This window comes from Lynx canadensis, chromosome A3 (assembly GCF_007474595.2).
Source record: "Lynx canadensis isolate LIC74 chromosome A3, mLynCan4.pri.v2, whole genome shotgun sequence".
In the NCBI taxonomy this organism is placed as follows: domain Eukaryota; kingdom Metazoa; phylum Chordata; class Mammalia; order Carnivora; family Felidae; genus Lynx; species Lynx canadensis.
The window spans coordinates 86,929,844-86,951,608 of NC_044305.1; the positions used below are offsets into that span (position 1 = coordinate 86,929,844).

The window sequence follows — 21,765 nt, forward strand, 5'->3', positions numbered from 1 at the left end:
TAAAAAAATTTCTCCAACTAGAAAAGGAATGTGTCTAAGCAAATTGGAAAGCACATAAATAACAAGGCAGAAAGTAAAATCTCACATTGTTGCCCACCTCCCCAAATTGCAAACTGACATGTTTCTTTTTGAACTATTTCTCTGTACTTTTAAACATAGTTTTGGGGTTTTTTGTGTTTTGTTTGTTTTACAATTTTGTGTCAGTATCTCATCTCCTATCTCCTTACTATTTTGCTGTCATTAGAGAATTGCAAGTCATTTAAAATGTTGTGCAGTAATATACGTGCACAGTTTGCTTCACCAAACCCTTACCATTTGGGCAGTCTCCAATTTTGATAGCATAAATACTGTCAGGTGATTACCTTAAGGTACACACTTTGTTTGCATTTGAGATTGTTTCCTCAGGATAGGGTCCCACGCGAGGGCACAACATGGTACAGACTTTGGAGCCCAATTTTCCTGGGTTCAAATCTCAACCCCCACTTGAATGCCTGTGTGACCCTCAGCAAATTACTTAGCCTCTCTGTGCCACTGATTCTGCATCTTTAAAATAGGATAGTAAAACTTACGGAGTTGTTATAAGCACTTCACAAGATTGTGACGTGTCTGACACAAGTGCTGTGTAAGTGCTAAAAATGTAAATAAAAGGATGGCAGCATTTTTAATGCTCTTGAGAGACATTGTCTTTATAAACAATGATGTATTCTCTGGCAGAAGGCTAGTCCTCTGTCTTTTAGCCAAGTCTTTTGGCATAGGTCCTAAGATATGGTCTTCAATATGGGGGCCAAGGACCAAAGTGATTAAGGACCAAGGACCATGCTTTTAAAAATACGTTTACACTAACTTGCCTTTAACATGGACAAGTTCCATAGGGCTGGGGTAGGACTGGGGGACCTGAGCACAAAGACACCTGTGTTCTGCTTACCCACTGTTGGCCTCTTAAGAAGTGGATTCGCAAAGTCCTATAGCTTCTCTGTCTCAAGGGCTGGGGAGTAGGGGTCTGGATGGGGTAAGGGCTCGCTCTCTGCAGCTCTGATCCCAGGGCCTCATGGACAGCATGGGTTCCATGGTCTACCCGCCTTCCATGGCTCCTTTTGGCAGGACCCTATAGCATCTTCCAGCTGTGGCAACGGTAACAATGCCTGGTAACAGAGCCCTTATGCTCTGCGGGGAACCAGGCTTGGGTGTTCTCCACTGCTATCTGATAGGACTCCTGCAATGATGGAAACAGTCCATATCTGTTCTGGCAAACACAGTAGCCACTAGGCCTGCAGGTGCTGAGTATTTGAAGTGTGGCTAGTGAGCCTTGGAAACTACATTTTAATTGAGTGAATTAATTTAAATAGCTCTGGGTGTCTAGAGGCTCTCATCCGGGACAGCAATAGCTGTACACACATATGGTCACTGGGTCCTCACCACAATCCTGCGAAATATTAACATCCCCATTTTATACACAAAGAGACTGAGGATTAATGGGGCAAGTCCTCAGGGCATGGGGCAATGTCTTAAGTCACTTGCGTAAGAGACTCAGGTCTGACCTCCAAATCCATGCCTTTAACTGCTGCGTTATCCTGCCTAGCGTGCGACTCTCAGTGTCTGCTTCTGGTGTGGGGAGAGAGAGAATGAGGACGTGCGCTTTCTCCAGACATATGGATGGAATGATGTCATAACTATTTTCTTGTTCAAAGTAAGCTCTACACCCAACGTGAGGCCTGAATCCATGACTCTGAGATCAAGAGTCACATGCTCTATGGACAGAGCCGGCCAGGTGCCCAAATGTCGTAACTTCTTAACCCCTCTACCCCACCATCTGGCAGCCGTTGAGATGAAACAAGATCTACGTCGAGTCACTCAAGCACCAAACCCTTGGTGGGGCTGGTGCGGGGTCGGGAGATACATCCTTAGTCACATCGCAGCCTGCTGGCACACTGATGGCACTCACTTCTCTGTGGATGTTTGGCTCTAGAATGTACTGTGGCCAGGGCCATGTGAGATGTTTTCCTTGGCTCAGCAATTTGTTTTCACACTTTGCTGTGGGAAAGTTAAGTCAGGGAGTTCAATCACTGAAGAGCATTTTGGACAGGTGAGAAACTTCTAACTGGTTGCCACTGGCTGACGACACTGGAACTTTTCTGGGTGTCTTCCTTCAACTGTTTTCCTTTGTTTGAAGGCTTCTGCAGGCAGCAGACCAACAGTGTGCTGCATTGGCCTCAGGGGAAAAACGGTGTGCAAGTCCTAACCCTGCATTTCTATGGCTTTATGATCTTTGGCAATCCTTCTCCCATTCGTTTCCTGATGTAATTGGGTTCTAGTGAGAATTAACTAAAGGAAGACACAAAATAAAATTGAGGGTTCATCGGAAACATAAATGTTTAAGGATTCTGTTCACTACCTTTGGCTATTTCTGACTAGTTATTTGTTTTAACTTTTTTTCTTTATCTCATATTTTATGTAGTGTGATGTGTCATTTTATTTAGGTTTTCCGGAAACCTAAAGACTGTTGTTCTTATAAAAAACAAAGCTTTGGCGTGACAGTATTTTAGAAAGCACTCCCTCTTTTGAGACTAGTCTTGGGTCACTGTGGGTTTTCTTTATATGGCCTTGACAGATAGTGGCCTTACCTCAAGGTATGTTGGTTTTATTGACCAGAATGTCAATAAATTGACCAGAATGTCAGTGACCCAAATCTGGGGTGGTTCCTAAGAGTGAGAACAGAATGTTCTGCTTTCTCTGCATGGACTCAGAGTTTCTGGTCCAGTGGGAATTAATTAATTATCGCATTCTTCTAGGCGCTGTAAATACAAAGGGCATAAGGTGTGGTCCTGTCCTCACCAAGCTTACAAGTTCACATGGCAGAAGTGAGCAAAGCGGGCTGGTGTGAGGAGAGCAGAAGTGGCAGCGGAATGATCAGGGGCTGACATCTGCTTCAGTGTTGGGGAACAGGGGAGAGAGAGGTGGAAATGAGAAGCGGAGAGGGCAAGCCCTGTCTGGGGATGGTGGGGCAGGTGCACCGGTGTTCCAGCCACATGGCACATTTGGGAGTTCAGGCCTGATGCTGCCTATTCAAGAGGGCTGGGCATCTGTACAGAGAGTGAAACCTGACTTTTAAAATCCTGAAAACTAACTAAAACTACCAAAGAACAACGCAGATCATCACCTACCACTATGTAAAACTTATCTGTTGGCTGAATACCACCCCCTGGACTGCCAAGATCCAGTGGGGAAACTGAGGTAAAGAGGTGGTAATTGCTTGCATTGCTGTGCATCCCCACAGATGGTCAGCTTTTCCAAACCACAAGGATGGCCCAGCTGTTTCCAGAGATCCTGCACTCAGCCCACAGAAAGGACTTTAAGTCTGTGGTCAGAGCAAAGAACCTGAGAATGACCTTGACCTTTCTCTTCACATGCTGGGGAAAGATGCCAACACCGTTCTTGGAAACAAAAGAGCTTAGTGATTTGAGGTGTTAAAAAACAAAATTCCATTGAGTACATTTTATAAAATTTTTTTTAATGTTTATTTTTTGAGAGACAGAGTGTGAGTGGGGGAGAGGCAGAGAGAGAGGGAGACAGAATCTGAAGCAGGCTCCAGGCTCCGAGCTGTCAGCACAGAGCCTGGCACAGGGCTCGAACTCATGAACTCATGAGATCATGATCTGAGCCGAAGTTGGACGCTTAACCGATTGAGCCACCCAGGCGCCCCCAACTTTGTAAATTTTAAGATCAAATTAGAAAGGAGCTCCAAGGAGCTGTATGAGATGGAAGACTTGTATAAGCAGGAGGGGGCAGGGACAGGGAAAGAGTGGATGACCTCATCTTTCTTTGGGGGACAGAAGGGGTCTATCAGGTGAATTACCTCACTCGAGCACACCAGGAAATTCCAGCCTGACTAGCTAAGCACATTTCTGGTGAAGGCTGAAACTGCAATTAGGTTAGGTAGTAAGTTTTGGTTTGGTGATGTGGACTTAGCACGAGAGACTCCATTTTGGACCTGCTGTCCTTTTCTTAAACAGAGGTGAACTTGTACTTATTTATTTTTTTTGTAACAGAGGTGAACTTTTTAAGGCTGAGACAGAGTGCCCTCTGGGGCAGTGGCTGAGAACATGGGCTTGGTAGGTGGAATTGATCAGCCTGAATCCCATGCTCTACCATTAACTCGCTCTGGGACTCTGGGAAAACTGCTCCTGTGAGCCGACTCAGTTTTCTCATTTCTACAACAAGAATTCCCACTTGAGGATGGAGTTGGGAGGACTCCATGAGTCACTGTATATAGAGTGCTGGGAACCATGCCTGGCACATAGCTGCAGTTTTTATTGAGAGCTGATTATTAATAGAAATATTTATAATGTGGATGGGGGGAGGGACAGCCGGTCATCCTGATTATCAAAATGCAATGGTGTGTAAATGTGATAGACAGTCACCTCCCTGAGCCAAGAGCGGGGCTTGGGGCACAGACCGAAGAGGCTAAGGAAAGCACTTGCCCCTCCCCTGCTTTCAGAGGGCTTCCGCCAGCTGCTGGGGGTCTCAGCCACAGATGAGGTTGTTGTTTTGACTCCTCTGATGACCCAGGCTTGAGGTTGCCCGCTCTCGAAAAGTTTATACCAGCCTCTCATCTGGTGGGGAAGGCACCCGAGGAAGGAAAACTAAACTGACACACATTTGGTCAGAACTCGGCAGAGATTTGCCCTCTTTCTTCAAAGAGGATCCTCCCCACCTCTAGACGGGTGCACTGGGCACTGCTGGAGGGTCAAATGCCTTCTGCCTGCTGCATTGGGGGGCTTCCTGATGTCTGGGCCAGAGGTAAAACTTCCCTTCAGGGCTAGTGTTTTTCCACGACTTGGCTACTAACAAAAAGTCCCTCAGGGCCCCCTATGTGTATTTGAATAAAAATGATCATGAATAATGATTGACTGTCATCATCACTGTGCTTTGCGTTTACAGGGTAGGGAGGGCTCAAGCTCTGGGGACAAGACCTGGGGGCCTCCCACAGTCCTGTCTGGAGGAAGGTGGCTGGCATGCTTCTCCAGGTGAGGCTCAGAGCCACCTGAGGGGCCTGTCCATGTTCATACAGCTGCATCTCAGGAAGAGGAACGTCCAGCCCACCACTTTACTGTGGCAGCTCTCTGGACCCACAATCTCTCCTGGGCTAAAGCATCAGATACCCTTAGCATCATAGTTAAGAACTCAGCTTCAGGAGCCAGATTATCTGAGTCTGAACGTGAGCTCTGCTATGCGACCTGGGCACAACCTCTCTGTGGGTTCATTATGGGGATTACATGAGTTAACATATGGCGAATGCCTGGAAGTCTGGCATGAAGCAAAAGCTCAATAAATGCCAGCTTTTGTTCACATTTACTATTACTTACTGGTGCTATTAAGTTGAACCAAATGGAATTGCTGCCTTTCCAGCATTTGTGACCTATAAAAATGGCAACTTCATATAGATGGGTGGTTTTTTTACATTTTTTTTTTCCAACGTTTATTTATTTTTTGGGGGGACAGAGAGAGACAGAGCATGAACGGGGGAGGGGCAGAGAGAGAGGGAGACACAGAATCAGAAACAGGCTCCAGGCTCTGGGCCATCAGCCCAGAGCCTGACGCGGGGCTCGAACTCACGGACCGCGAGATCGTGACCTGGCTGAAGTTGGACGCTTAACCGACTGCGCCACCCAGGTGCCCCATAGATGGGTGGTTTTTAATGGGGGTGGAGGTTCCCTCCCATCTCCTAGGGGACATGTGGCAATCTGGAGACTGTGAGATGGCAGTGCTACTGGCACCTAGTGGGTAGAGGCCAGGGATGCTAACAGGAGAACTCCAACAGCAAAGACTTATCCAGCCCCAAAGTCAATAGTGCCAAGGGTGAGTAGGGGGCCACCTAATAGTATTCTACTATGCACAGATTTTTATTTTTATTTTTTTAACGTTTTTATTTATTTATTTTTGAGACAGAGAGAGACAGAGCATGAACAGGGGAGGGGCAGAGAGAGAGGGAGACACAGAATCTGAAACAGGCTCCAGGCTCGGAGCTGTCAGCACAGAGCCCGACACAGGGCTCGAACTCACGGACCGTGAGATCATGACCTGAGCCGAAGTCGGACGCTTAACCGACCAAGCCACCCAGGCGCCCCTGCACAGATTGTCTTAAAACATCCCTTTTTAAAACCAACATGGCTCCCACTGCCTAGAGAAGGAAGGCTCACTTCCAATAGGCTCTGGCCTCCAATTTGTCTCCAGTCTTGTCTCCTCCTGCTGTAGCCACAAAAGGTAGCCTATAACAGCAGGTCCTTCAACACTCCGGGTCTGGAATAACCTCTCTGCTCTCCCCACTAGGCAAACCCTAACACCTGCTCCGGGGAGTTTCTCCCAAAGTGCCTTTCTGTCCAGCCTGGCTGACCACGGCGATCCCTGGTGGCTCTTAACTAACGTGACTCCCGGGTCCCATTCCTAGAGATTACGATTCAGTGGGTTGGGGTGGGGCTCAGCCATACTTTCAGAAGCCCCAGGGGGCTCATGCTCTCCCTGGTGTGGAAACCACCGTGCCCTGGCAGGCATCTTTATTTCCAAGCTGTTCTTTGTTCTGTTACCACTTAAGTACACTAACCGTTTGCAGGCACTTCCAGCTTATTTTATTAGCTGTGCTGTAAAGACGCTGGAGGGCAAAGACCTCTTTTTGGAGACTTGCTACTCGGTGGGATCCAATCCAGTGCCTTGCCCTCCACAAATTCTAACTGGTGAATTAAACCTGAATCCAGGAATTTTCAGATTTTGCTGAACCCAAGAGTGACCTGAGGTGCTTGTTGAAAATGCAGATTTCCAGGCTCCAACCCCTAGCGGTTATGCCTCAGTGGCTTGGGCGAGGGCCCTGGAACCTGAATGTTTAACCTGTTTTATTATTTTTAAAAAATGTTTGTTTATTTATTGAGGGGGGGAGGGGCAGAGAGAGATAGGACGAGGGAGAGAGAGAATCCCAAGCAGGCTCCACACTGTCAGCGCAGAGCCCAACTCGGGGCTCGATCCCACAAACCCTGAGATCATGACCTGAGCTGAAAGCAAGAGTCGGACGCTTAACCCGCTGAACCCGCTGAACCACCCAGGCGCACCAGCCAGCTGGGTTTGAAGCAGGTGTCCTTCAGCCTGTTTTCTGATCCTCCAACATGCCCAGCCTCAGAGGTCTCAGGCATGCCTTATGGAAGTCAATGTCCCTTTAATTGGTTGCTGGGACGCCTCCAGCCCCAGGACCCCAGGATACCAGGGAACACTTACACACATGCTGGCTTGTCTTCCTGCACCAAAAATCTGCAGGTTCCATGGAAGCAGAACTGACTGTGGGAATCTGGGCAGTCATTAAAATGGGACACCACAGCTGCGGCCACAGGCGGGTCTGCTGGGGAAAGAAAAGACATTTGGCTCAGATCCGGATTAGCCAGACACACCCACAGGTCCCTACCTCACGGATCAAGTTGCAGAGGAACCCTGATGGCTGGGATTTCTGGTCCCTACCAGCATCTCCTGGTCAGCTCTCCTTCACTTTCTAACAACCAGTCCAGGACCAGAGACATCTGTGTCACGTGCTTTCCAGAGGGGCTTTATTATTTACTTATCTTCGTAGAAAACAAAACAATCTCTCCAAAAGATTCAGTGCTATTCAGAGATACCAGAGCAGTTTTAGCTACCAGCGCGTTTAAAACCTATTACCTGCGTGACCTAATTTTACTTTTGTAAAGTGACCGTGATCATTCTCTTAAGATAGGCTTCATAAAACTCTGTTTTAAAGACAAGAAACCAGAACGTAGTTACAGAGGAGTTCTAAATAACCATTAAATTAATGCTGAGGAAGAACGGTTCATGATACAAAAAGATGTTCATGACATATTATTGTAAGTGAAATTAGGTACATTTCCAATGTGGTCTGTCTAGGATTCTACTTAAATAAACAGAAATTTAGATCCAAAGAAGTCCGGGAAAGCTGTACATAAAAAATGGTAGCAAGAGCTTCTCTGGGGCAGGGTGATTGGGAGTGATGCTGCCACGAAGAGGACTTAAAGCCCAGAAGTCCATCTGGGAGCAGCACAGACAGTACTGGAAAAGCTGGGAGTGGGCGGGAAAGGCAGTGGAGTGGGGGGCAGGGATGGGTCCCAGTTGCAGCTCTCGCACCTGTAACTCATAACAGCTTGGGGTGTCACCAAACCTCTCAGGGTTTTCCTTCCTTGGCTTTCAGATAGGAATAAAAACAGCCAGCCACTGACCACCCTAAGGGCCTCACTATGGCTTACTTTATTAGACTCCAATAGCCCTGTTTTGTCCAAATAACACTCGAGACACAGTAGGTAGCTAGTTTACAATGGCATGACAGATGCAGTTGCCACTGCTTCTTTCAAAAGGTCCTCTTATGTTTGTGTTTTGGGGAGTGAGTCTTCCTCACTTATGTATATATTTTTTTGAGAGAGAGAGAGTGTGTGGGTGAGCAGGGGAGGGGCAGAGAGAGAGGGAGGGAGAGAGAGAATCTCAAGCAGGCTCTACACTCAGCACAGACCCTGATGCAGGACTCAATCTCACAAACCACAAGATCGTGACCTGAGCCAAAGTCAAGAGTCAGACACTTAACTGACTGAGCCACCCAGGTGCCCTTCCCACTTATTTATTTATTTATTTGGCAAAAATGTGTTCTTAGAACTCTTGCTCTTTGAGAAAAGGCAGTCCACTTCTTATTGTGGGGTTTTAGACTACCACTAAATATTAAAACCACATTCCTATCTCTCCAGGAATTGCTTCTAGAAGTATAATATTTGGAAATCTCATAATTCCAGTAGAAAAAGCAGAGGGTGAAAATTCAAGATTCCTTGATGCAGAAGGTGAGAGAATGCTTAGTGGCTATGAACATGGGCTTAAGCAGAGAGGGGTTCGAATCCTGCCCCTGCCACCTGGATGAAGGACTACTTGAGCTTTTTTAGCCTGCTTCTGCCATGGGGAGTCCATCTGCTTCCTGGGTGGCTCTGAGGGCTGAACTAGGCAAAAGTTGTTCAGTACTGTACTCAACCAATCGTCTGGTACATATCATTCAGCTGCTGCTCTTCTGTCACGATCACTGATAGTCCCAAGATGCTAAAGAACCTCCATATGCGGTAAGACCATTACTGTATATAATCTCTCCCTGCTGCCATAAATCCAGCGTAGTGTAACTAAAAGTCCAAGCGTCCTTACATACTTTCACGTGTGAGGACAGGCAGAGATGCCCAAAGCCAGGTGGAGATGTCGACCCAGAGCTGCTGGCCAGTCTTGCTGTCCCTGTTTAGCAGCCGCCTCCAGGACATGTGCTCCAAGTGCCTCTGCTGGTTACAGTTACCTATGAGTCCCAGGCCTGGGTAGTTGATGAACGGGCTTGGTCACTGGCTGACAGCGGACACTGGGATGTTGAGGCTGGAAAGATCTGCTGCGGTTCTCATAACTGGCTTCTCTGTGTTTATCAAACTTGTCGAGGAGCAAATACAGAACGATGAAGGGCTAGTGAATCTAATTTGATGTAGACCCTGAAAAAGGCTTTTGATAAGCTCCACAAAAGGCCATTTAGAAGACTACCTCCAAGTGGCTAGTGGGAGTCCCCCGTCAGGGCTCAGAGTTGGGCTCTTCATACGTGGTCTGTGGACCAGCAGCTTTACATCCCCTGGAGTTCGTCAGAAAGCCAAGTTCACAGTCCATACCCTAGACATACTGAATTAGGGTCCTGGGGATGGTGCCCAGGAATCTGTGTGACAAGCTCTCTGGGTGATTTTTTTTCAAAAGTCAGGTTTACTGGGATAGAATTGATACAGAGGACCTGTGCCCTTCAGGTGATTCTGCTAGGCACAGGCTGAGACACAGGCTCGTATCACACATGATACATCGGGGTCTTGAAAGGGACCCTTTTTGGAGCTGGTCATCTGTCAGCTCTTCAAAATATAAATGACACTAAAACTCGAGATCTGCTAACAGTCTTTGTAGCAAAGTGTCAGGTCAATAGATACAAACTACCAGAAGAACTCTGGATCTGTCTTTGGGAGAACTACTCTCCAAAACTGATTGGTAAGGAGGAGACCCAATGCCATGATCTCATTCAGCCTGTATTTATGGATATTTTGCCTCATCTCATAAATGACTCAAGGAATCTTTATAAAAATAGATACCATAAAAAGGGAATGAAAATGGGAAAGACGTGTGTGTGTGAGAGAGACAGACAGAGGCAGAGAAGGGGAGGAGAGGGGGGAAAGAGAGGAACTGAGGGACACTGAGACAGGCAGTGTGAAAGGGAAGGAGAGATGAGGACAAAGAAAAATAAGATGGGGTGGAAAAGAGCAAAGAAGTTTGTATCTGGTTAGTACATGACACACATTAGGACACATGTATGTGCTGAAGCTGAGTGGCAAATGGAGCCCTATATCTCCTAGCACAGTCTATGCAAGGGTGCACATGGGCCAGTAGATGTAAATGCACTTGTTTTTGCACATGCAGGACAGGCTCAGCTTTGCCCGAGTCTATGGTCACAGAACAACTTTTCTTTGTGGCTGCCTTTGAAGAGGATTTAAAAAAAAAAATTTTTTTTTTTACATTTATTTATTTTTGAGAGACAGAGTGAGACAAAGTGAGAGCGGGGGAGGGGCAGAGGGAGAGGGAGACACAGGATCGGAAGCAGGCTCTGAGCTGTCAGCACAGAGACCGATGCGGGGCTCGAACCCACAGACCGTGAGATCATGACCTGAGCTGAAGTTGGACGCTCAACTGACTGAGCCACCCAGACGCCCCCTTTTGAAGAGGATTTTATGTGTTACCGTGGACAATATTCTCCTGGATTTCCTGGAGTCCACGCAGAGGCATCCGCCAGTGTAAACCCTCCCTGGGTCACCCAGCTCACTAAGAAGCCAAAGCCCAGGCAATGAGGAAGCTCCCTGCCACCGTCATGGGGATGGCAGCTAACGCACACTGGTTTTGCTGTCTGCGGTCAGAGACCAGGATGAGGATAGGAGTCTGATGTAGAACCCGGGCCCTGGCCTTCCATAATCCCACCTTCCTGACTTGGCCCAAGGCAGTGAGGTGCCAAGGGAGCTCGATGCCAGTCAACTAAACAATGCCAGATCATTAAAATGATGTTTATTTGTTTGTTTATTTATTTTTGAAAAAATGTTTGTAGAGCCCGACGCGGGTTCAAACTCGTAAACCGCAAGATCGTGACCTGATTCGAAGTCAGACGCTTAACCGACTGAGCCACCCGGGCGGCCCAAACAATGTTTATTTTTAAAACCTTTTTCCTGATCATAAAAGCGATACATCACTGTAGAAACCCTTTTGTAAATGCCAACATAAAATTAAACAAAAGCACCTTAGAGAATAAAACCCATTTTTATCCACCACTTAGAGAGAGAACTACGTCAGTACACAGTGCACATGTGCACTCATGTAAAATTACGGTTTCCTTCTGTTACTTGCATTTTTTCCCCTTGATATAATCACAAACATCTTAAAAGTGAGCATTTAGTCCAAGAATGTGCACAGGGTGAAGTCCTGGTCCCTGACCCCAAGAAGTTCAATGTGTGTAATGCGTAGGGCAGGTCCTGTTTCTAGTGTACTCTTGGCAGCTTTGGGGGACGTGACCTGCACTTGAGAAGAGAATCAAACAATGGTCCCCAAGGGTGAGCCACACTGTAGCCCTGAGCTTTCACGGAGCCATCTTGGTGCGAGCCAGCCACAGAATGGAGGCAGGCACTGGGCACGTCTGGCCCTAGGGGTGATGTATGGGCCTCCGGGGCTCATGTGCCTAAAAGACACATGCAAAGTGTGAAGCCACAGTGAGGGGCAGTGACTGTTCTTGTTCCGGGGCTTCGAAAGATTTTTTATTTATTTTTTTAATGTTTATTAACTTTTGAGAGAGAGAGAGACAGAGACAGAGTGAGTGCAGGGGAGGGGCAGGGAGAGAGAGAGGGAGACATAGAATCTGAAGCAGGTTCTGTGCCTGACGCGGGGCTCGAGCTCACAAACCGCGAGATCATGACGGGAGCTGAAGTCGGATACTTGACTGGCCACCGAGGCCATGTTCCAGGGCTTCTAAAGATGATTGCCTCAGATACCGCCAGAATCGGCGGGGAAAACCCCAATACTGCAGCACGGTCAGCCCAGACAGACAAGACTGTTCCTGTTGATGTTCAAAGCTTCCCCAAGGTTCAGGAGGAAAGGGAGTCTGTGGAGGTTGGGGAGGGGAGAAGAGGGCTTACCACTTTCTGACTGTGCACTGTGTGCCAGGTGGTGTTCATAGATCACCTCTCCAAACTAGGCAGGGTAGGCAGTAATAGGTGGAGGATTTGCTCAGTAATTTAAGTAAAAATGAGCTTTACTAGGAAACCTCCAAATTCCCAGCATCATCCCAGAGAATGAGTCTCTCTTTTTCCCTTCCTCATCTTTCTCTCTCCCCTCCTCCTTTCTCTACCTTCCTCCACTCTCTGGCACCGTACCCTCTTAATTTTTCTTTCTCTTCTTTCTGAAAACTCAAAGAAATATCAAGAGAAGGAAGGAAAGGCCTAGATACTTAAAATGTAGAAAACCTCCCACTTAAGAAAGGAAGGCAGGGGCGCCTGGGTGGCGCAGTCGGTTAAGCGTCCGACTTCAGCCAGGTCACGATCTCGCGGTCCGTGAGTTCGAGCCCCGCGTCGGGCTCTGGGCTGATGGCTCAGAGCCTGGAGCCTGTTTCCGATTCTGTGTCTCCCTCTCTCTCTGCCCCTCCCCCGTTCATGCTCTGTCTCTCTCTGTCCCAAAAATAAATAAAATTTGAAAAAAAAAAAAAAATTAAAGAAAGGAAGGCAGTGAAGGCTGACAAGCAACTCCAAGGAGGGCCCCCCGGAAGTCCAGGCAGAGGGGAGACCCAGCTGGCTGCACTCCCCAGGGCTCTGGACCCTGTGTTTGCCTCCAGGCCCCGAGTCTGATTAGTACTCAGGGCTGATCGGAAAACCAAATGCTCCAGTTTTCAGAACAGACCTCATACTGAGCCCATCCATAGCTGGAATTTCAAAGCTGCTGGGTTCCTGTTGCTCTGAAATTTACGAGAGGCCTCTCCGACCTGTTAAGCAAATGGACATCTTGCAGACACCACTGTTCTCCAGGGAAGCTGTGATAGCTTTGCCCAGAGACCACAGGCCCGCTAATAGGGCCTGGAGCCCAGCTCCACTCACGGGAAGAGGGTCTGGAAGAGCAATCGAGGGGCATGGAAACCAGGGATTCAGTTCACAGGAGGGGTCTCCCCGGCTCAGAAGGGCGGGGGTGGTAGCCATCTGGACGGTTCCCCGAAGAGCAGCATCCGCATCACCAAGTACAATCACCCCCCTTTCAAAGCAGTCCTAACTGGGCTTTCTGGGCTGGCCAGGGGGAGCCGGCCGAAGCGGCCGCTCCTCACTCTCTCCTCCAGATGTCAGAAGTTGCGGACACACTTGCCCTCTGCAAAGCTTACATCATTTATAGCCATTTCATCACTTCCTCGAATATCACGGCTAACTTTGTGACAATTTAATAACGACGCCTGGCTTTTTAGTAGGAACTTGCAGCCAAGGTTTTTGACCTGGGACTAAATATTTTCTCTTCAGACACTACAATGGCAAAACCAACTAATGCTTCTGGAATGTCTAGGAGAAAAGGCAGGAGATTAATTTAATGAAGATGGGAGTCGGCAAGCAGCCCCTGGTGAAGCTGGGGGAGTGTATGCACGTGAGACCTGCAGTCTGACGCTCCCAGGTGCCAGGCGAGAGTCACACACGGTTCTAGGCTCAGTTCTCGGACGGGGGAGGCTTGCTTCAGGCCACCATCAGGCCCATTTTACAGGAATGACATTCCAAGCTCACATGAAGCAATGAATGACCCTACAGAGTCAGCGTGCGTGGGAAGGAAAGGCTGGTGCAGAGGCTTACGTGCAGGGTGGCAGGAGTGCTAAGCCAGGGCTGAGAGAAATCAGTGGTATAGAACCCAGGTGCCTCTCCAGGTACAGACTGGTGAGGAGAAACTCTGGCTCCTGGGTGTTTGAGGGGTGAGAATAACAACTCTGAGAAGATTTATAAGGGAAAGCACGGTCAGTCTCAAGTGTGGCAACGCTGCTGACCTTTACCACAGAGAGGAATGCCCGCTAAGAAAGAGAATCAGTACGGACATTTCCTCAGGCCCTGTGAGTGGGCAGAACAAGGGGGCAGCTTTCAGACCAGCAGTGGAAATCAGGAGAGCGCAGAAAAGAAATCCTAGTCACGCTCACGGGAGTAGAACACATCTTACTCTCCAGCACTACTGACCGGTGAGGGGATCAGTTTTGCTGTTTTGGGGATGTGTGTGTAGGATGAGATAAATATAATCATCCAGCTCATTCACTATTAAAACCAAGGCAGTGAATACCTTAAAAACAGATGTAAAGCAACTGGAAGACAGTTTGGCTTCAGAGGACCGTCACTTAAGAGAGAAGGGACATTCATTTTAATTAAGCAACAAAAGAAAAAAGTCACCGGTAAGTAGTGCTGAGGTTCCTCCCCCCACTCCACTTGATGAGGTGTGTGTGGGGGGAAGGGGTGGGGGATGGAAGGCAGTGCCATTTTTGCCATTACCATCCCCCTCCCCAAGACTCTCAACTTCCTGAAAGTAACTCCTATATCTAAAAGATACAGATTTTTCCTGTAACACGATCCCTGAACACAGATTTACTGATTCTTCAGTAATCATTTCCCAAACTGGCTCATTTTAACCCTACTTGGCTTTCTTAAACCGGCTTTAGACCCTACCCACCCCTCCACCCCACTCAACGGAATAGACACAGCATCATCTCTTTAAAGCTCCAACCACCCTATGGTGTAAGCATTACTAGCCTCAAGGTTTAGATAACCTTGCCCATGGACATATAGCTAGAAAGTGCTAGAAGGTACTAGAATTGTAATTTTATCTCTGTTCTTTCTGATGTTAAGAGAATGCAGAGCTGCAGAAAATTAGACACTATTCAGGTCCAGGAAGAATGCTGGGAAGGCACACAATCTAAGTCTACAAATCATGTGGCAGTGAGGAAGGAGAACACTTGTTAGGCAGCTTCTGGTAATCAGAAAGGGGCACTTTTAGGAGAAACAAGAAGAAGCATTACTTTATTTTGGGGAAGAGTGGGAAACTACACATATGGAACTTATTATTCCCACAAGAGAGCAGTGGCTGAGAAACACAGATGCAAAAGAGATTTCTATACGTCCACAGACTATGGTTAACCGAGGAACAGCTGGCAGTAGGGTGGGGGCTGATTCACAGGATGGTACTCAGCCCCCTCACAAAGTACACCCCCACCACAGCCCCAACCTCTGGGCTAGGTGGTGCTCATGCCGAAAAGACTGGGAGCCTTCTGGCTCAGAGCAGAGTTACAACGGACTCTTGAATTGCTTTTGCAGCTTTAAACAAGATGCTGGGGGGGGGGGGACCCTAAGGGAACATTTGAGCTAATTCAATTCCCTCTGTGATCATTTCTCTCTTTGGGTAAAATCCAAGGGGGGCATCAGATGTGATGGAACTGAATTCACAGAAGGGTATCAGTAAAGAAGTAGAGGACATATTTTCTACATTCCCACAAAGATACTGGTTTTCAGTAACACAAAACACGTGTGTGTGTGTGTGTGTGTGAGAGAGAGAGAGAGAGAGAGACAGGGAGGGAGGGAGGGAGGGAGGGAGGGAGGGAGGGAGAGGGAGAGAGGGAGGGAGGGAGGGAGGGAGGGAGAGAGAGGGAGAGAGAGAGAGAGAGAGAGAGAGAGAGAGAGAGAGAGAGGGGAAAGCATATACATTCTGAGAAAAGTCACAGGTGGTATTTGACCCCAGTGAGGTTCGTCCTGTTTGTGCTTCTATAGAAGGCAGAACCTGTATCACCTTTTCCTAGTCCAACACAAAGAGAAAAGACAACATGAACACAGAATACTTTGCTAGGTTCATATCCCACCTAAAGTACCTGGGCTTAGAGTTTTTAACTCCGTGTGGATTTTCTGAGGTTGGATTATGATGGTGCTAATGATGACTTATTATTAATACTAGCTACTACTAATAAATTGTCTATAACTGCAAGCACTATGCCTAACATTGTATATAGAGAATTCCATTTAATCCTCACAAGTCCCATTTTATCGATGAGGAAAATGAAGATGAAGGAGGTAAAGCTTGTTCAATGATGTTAAGTTAGCAAATGGCAGAGCTGAAACCAGAACTCATGGGCGGCTGTCTCTAAAGCTCTTGCTGTAATATACCACACTGTCACTTCAGAGGGTGTGTGTGTATGAGAGAGAGAGAGAGAGAGAGAGAGAGAGAGAGAGAGAGAGAGAGAGAATATGAATAAATTGAGGTTAAGAAATCCTTAAGGGCACCTTCTGTAGTTAAGACAACTCTTCTATTTGATGAATAAACAAATCAGGAATTACCATGAGACATGAAATCCTCAGGACCATTTTAGAAGTAAAGAGCTAAAAGTTCCCCGGCGAAATGGCTTTAATTAGCAAAGAGGCTTTAGGAATCAAAAACACAATCTCAGCGTAGTCATGTGAAGTACAGGCTAGATCCAGAGTTTGTATACTCCTCTAATTATGCCCAGCATGCATATTTCAACATGGCCTCTGACTTGCACCCAGATGCCCCCAGTAACACTTCTTCCTCCCCTAAAGGGCACGAGGAAGGGAGACGCATGTGTGAGATGCCCCAAATTGTCCCCCGACTGCAATCTAGACCCATTATAGATTAAAATGAGATGGAAATAGAAGGGGGATACACCTGACACAGAAGATTACCCCTCCCACTGAGTTCCTCTTCCTCTTCATCATCCTGTTTCTCCAGCCCGTAGGTTGCTCCTTCTCTCCCTACCTTGGCCTTAGTAATTTTCAGCAAAAAATCAATTAAGAAAATTGCAGGTCATGATTTTGCTTTGAAGACTGAAAGCCAAACCTCTCATCTCTCTTGCTACTTAATAATTTGATTTCAGAGAGATAGATCATATCTTTCATATCTGCAAACCAGAAAGCCCCTTATTCTAATTACATCCTCTTGGGTGTCAACCAGCATCTGAAACTTCATTTCAAATTTCCATTTACAAAGCAAACAAGGATATCTATGTTTGGCTCTCATCGGCCAGCTTGAACCACAACGTGAATGGCTCTGGGAACTAGAGCCGAGTCCTGCTGGATGGGGATTTCTGTTTTGGCTTTGTTGAAGGAACAGCCCCGTTGGAGCCCAGGGCTACCTGGCTTTACAGTCTCTGTGTGTCTCTGTTCTCCTCTTTATTAATATCAAAATTGTTAGGCAAAGTGGCTGGCAGGAAATCCTCAATCCACCCTTAGGAAAAAATGCTTCCTCTTGTTGAGTCTTTGAACCATAATCCCTTCAAACCCTCCACACTGAATACATAGAAGTATTACTGGGATGATTATTTTTCTAGAACATTCTATTCCCTCAGAACTTTTGACAGATGCCTTTTTCATTTACGGTCTGTAGATGTAGTCTGGGTGGACGAAGAATACTCTTCATTTTAAGTGAGGAAATTGAGGCATCCAGAGGTAAATTTAAGGCAAAGCTCAAGAGCCTTAAAAACACAGATGTGAATTAGTGGCTGGGAATTTGTCCCGTGACAAAAATGTGACTCTTCTTTTTTCATCCTGGTGTTACAGCGATGATATTCGGTTGCTCTTAGATAAAAAGCCCTCTGATCAAGATTATATTCCAGAGGGAAGATGCCTAGATTTTAAGGGAGTGGTGGGATTTATGGGCATTTTCTCTTTTATAATTTTCCAAATTTTATAAACATTTGAGTTTGAAAATAAACATTATTTAAAATTAAAACCTTGGGGTGTCTGGGTGGCTCAGTTGGTTAAGCGCTGGACTCTTGACCTGAACTCAGGTCATGATCTCACGGTCATGGGATTGAGCCCCGTGTCAGGTTTTGTGCTGAGCATGGAGCCTGCTTGGGATTCTCTCTTTCCCCCTCTCCTTCTGCTCCTCTCCCCTACTCATGCTCGATCCCTCTCAAAATAAACTTACAAAGCAAAACAAAACCTTATATACAACACTATAAAGATAATTAAAATTAAAAAAATTTTTTATTGTTTTGCTCAAAGGACTGCAACTCTCTAGGAAACTGGCCTTAAGGAATCTAGATTTGGATCTGCATAAAACATGTTACTGTCTCACGTTTTATCATTAAAAGGGGATAAGGAAGAAGGAGACACAAAATAAACATTTAGAGAAGACAGACGATGCTCAGATGAAGGATGTGTAGTAAAGGCTGAGTTCAGGCTTGGCCTCTAGGCATAGAAACCTTAAATGCTCCCACTATAAACAAACACCAGAAAAAATATGGCCGACGTGATCCACTCCAATTCTAACCCATATACTCACACTTTTTGTTTTGCTTTTTCAGTTGAAAGCCAACAACAGTGAAACTGTTCTATTGAAGAAGGCAGGGAATGAGAAGAAGGAAAATAACTAGTACGGAGATTCCCAGGAGTTTCCCCAAACTTGCATTCCTTTCCCTGCTGGACACGGAGACTACATCTCCCAGCTCTCTTGCAGATAGGTATGGTCATGTGACCAGATTGTGGCCAATGGATGTGAGCAGAAGTGATGTGTGCCCTTCCCAGGTTTGGTCCATAACAACCTCTGTGAGATCTCTCTTTTTCTTTCCCTAGCTGAGGGTAGAAGGAGAGAATTCTTCCAAGGGCATGGAGGAGGGAAGAACCACTAGATGGAAATAGCCTGGGTTCTTGACTAACTGCATGGAAAGAAGCCTGCAAGGCTAGGAACACCTGCACAGACTTTGACATGAGCAGGACGTAAACAGCACTCAGGACTTATCTGTTATAGCAGGGAGTGTTACTCTAATGCCAAGCCTGAAGTCTGAATAGCGTCTGGGGGGTTGGTTATGGAGTTTCTGATGAGGAAGAAATCCTCACAATAGATCATATCCCTTTCTCCCTTCTCCCATTGTCCTTTCTGGGAACTTCACCCAAACACTAACATGTCTTACAATTGATGTGAAGTCAATCTGGCCGTGATTGGAAACCTCCACTTTGAAACCCTTGCTCTTCGGCATAAAGTACGTCCTGTCTGTTCTCCAGCATAGAGAGGTCAGGTCAACCCTCACAAACCTCTACAAGGGTGGTAATAGTCTTTTGGGGGCCAGGAGTGACCCATCCTTGCTCTGAATGTTTATGAGATCAGCACTTGTACCTGTGCAAAGTATGGATGGAGCAAAGGTTGCTTCTTCAAGTCAAAGTCTGAGAACAAAACAAAATATAAGGCAGGGCTGCCACAGTCAACAACAGACAGCACCCAGCTGTTTGGACCCAAATGACACAGCTGATGTCAATTTCCTGGGACATCACAGCCCTTTAGACAAAAATCACCAAGGCAGGATAGCACCATAACTACTATAACTTCAGTCTTCAGGAGCCAGAAGGTGAATGCCCTATAATTTCAGTAAATTTCCATATCTTGCAAAATCTTAAATTAATACTGGGGAAAAAAATATGTGACTACCTGACCCAGAATATCTTGATAATATCTCATCATTATCACTGGGGGCTTTTTATCCATCCTTTAGTTTTACTGGTAGTGTATTCTATGTAAACAACTTTTATAGCAACTGCACAAAGAGTTTTATAGTTTGTTATTTAAAAAGTAATACGTGTTCATGGGGCACCTGGGTGGCTCGGTCGGTTAAGCGTCTGACTCTTGGTTTCAGTTCAGGTCATGATCTCAGGGTTCGTGAGTTGGAGCCCCACATCGGGCTCCACACTGACAGCACAGAGCCTGCCTGGGATATTTTTTTCCAGGGAGGGAGGCATGTGAGGGTATGTCTACATAATGAAGCATTATATGTCTAAGAACATCTGTGTTCCCCTCCAGATTCATGGCTTTGCATATGAATGGCAACTTGAGTCACAATCTGTAGACTCCATAGGCCTTCTACCATTTTATTTTTTTGTAATGCAAATGGTTAAATTACATTGAAAGCTAATAGTTTTAACATTAAGAACAAGTCTTTTTCAGCTTAAGAAAGTTCTCTGTAATTATCTCTTTAGGTCAACCCTGGTTTGCTTTCTCTTCTTCTTTTGGAATTATTATAGTGTATGTTGCAGCATCTAGTTCTATTTTCTAGATTTGTTTGTCATGATTTTTGGTTTTTTGTCCTTCTGAGTTCTGGGAGATATTTACCAGGTCATTTTTAAATTTTGCTGATTTGATTTACTGTAATATACAATCCGTTGCTCATTGGTCCACTGTGAATATTCAAAATTGGTTGTCATATTTTTTATCTCCTTGAAGCAATAACCTGAATATATTTCAGATTTCTATACCAACTGTTCTTAGTTTTTATTTAAAAAATTTTTTTTAACATTTATTTATTTGTGAGAGACAAAGAGCATGAGCAGGGGAGGGGCAGAGAGAGAGGGAGACACAGAATCTGAAGCAGGCTCCAGGCTCTGAGCTGTCAGCACAGGGCCCGACACAGGGCTTGAACTCATGAAGTCGGACGCTCAACCGACTGAGCCAACCAGGCACCCCTGTTCTTAGCATTTAATACACAGTATAATTTGCCTAAGTAAAGGGAATAGTTTTTATTGAGGTATAACTGACATGTTATATTAGTTTCAGGTGTACAACATAATGATTTGAAATGTATGTACTGCAAAATGAGCTCTACAGTAAGTCTAACATCATCACTATACATAGTTACAGTTTCTTTTCTTGAGATGAGCACTCTAAAGATCTATTCTCTTAGCAACTTTCAGGTGTGAAATACAGTACTAACTACAGTTGCCATGCTGTAAACTACATCCCTATGACTTACTTATCTTATAACTGGAAGTTTATACCTTTTGACCCCCTTTATCCATTTTACCTATCCTCCACAATCTCTGCCTCTGGCAACCACCAATCTGTTCTTTGTATCTATGACCTTGTTGTTTCCCATTTTTAGATTCCACATTTAAATGAGATCATATGGCATTTGTTTTTCTCTGATTTATTTCACTTAGCATAATGCCCTCCAGGTCCATCCATGTTGTTGCAAATGGCAATTTTCATTTTGTTGTGTGGCTGAATAATATTCCATTCTGTGTATGTGTGTATCATCCATTCATACTGATGACATTTAGGTTGTTTCCATGTCTTAACTATTGTAAATAATGCTTCAATGAACATGGAGGTGTATGCAGATGTCTCTTACTTACAGCTCTCTGGTATGGTTTCATAGATGTAATGTCAACTTCATTCCTAAAGACACATTTTGAGATTACCCAACACCTTCTCCCATCTCTTAGGAGTACAGATAGTTGCTGAAATTCTTCAATAATGTTCTTCTCATATAATGAATCTTTTCACCTGGCCAGTAATTTCTTTCATCATCATTTCTACAGACAAAAATCTACATTGTTGAGTATGATGGGGAGTTAAAGTAGGTTCCATCAAAGACTGTGTGCCCCGCTCGATATTTTGGCTCCAGATAAAGACAGAAAAGGGACAGTTTAAATGTACTGGCTTCAAACATCTGAGGAATCTGTTGGGTAGAAGCAGGAGACCAAGCAAACATAGCAGTTTCTTCTTTGGGCAAGAAGGAATTTATTGTTTTCTTCTCTTGTTTGCCAGGCATCCATGCCATACCAGGAATGAGAGCTGACTGGGTTCATCATGAGGTGTGGCCTTCACTGGTGTCCTTTCTTGAGGCATCAGTAAGATCCAGACTGACCTCCCCCAACCCCACTGCCACATGGC

The 21,765-nt window shown here is 45.8% G+C and overlaps 1 protein-coding gene across 2 annotated transcripts in view; it reads right to left on the minus strand.

The window, feature by feature from the left end:
* The window catches only part of TGFA (transforming growth factor alpha), a 110,703-nt gene that overhangs the window by 14,908 nt on the left and 74,030 nt on the right, over positions 1–21,765 (minus strand). Inside the window, exon 3 of one of the 2 annotated variants that reach the window (XM_030310784.2) lies at positions 7,261–7,381. In XM_030310784.2, coding sequence (XP_030166644.1) covers positions 7,261–7,381 — 121 coding nt within the window. The remainder of the gene's footprint in view (positions 1–7,260; positions 7,382–21,765) is intronic. The other variant, XM_030310785.1, reaches the window with a different exon arrangement.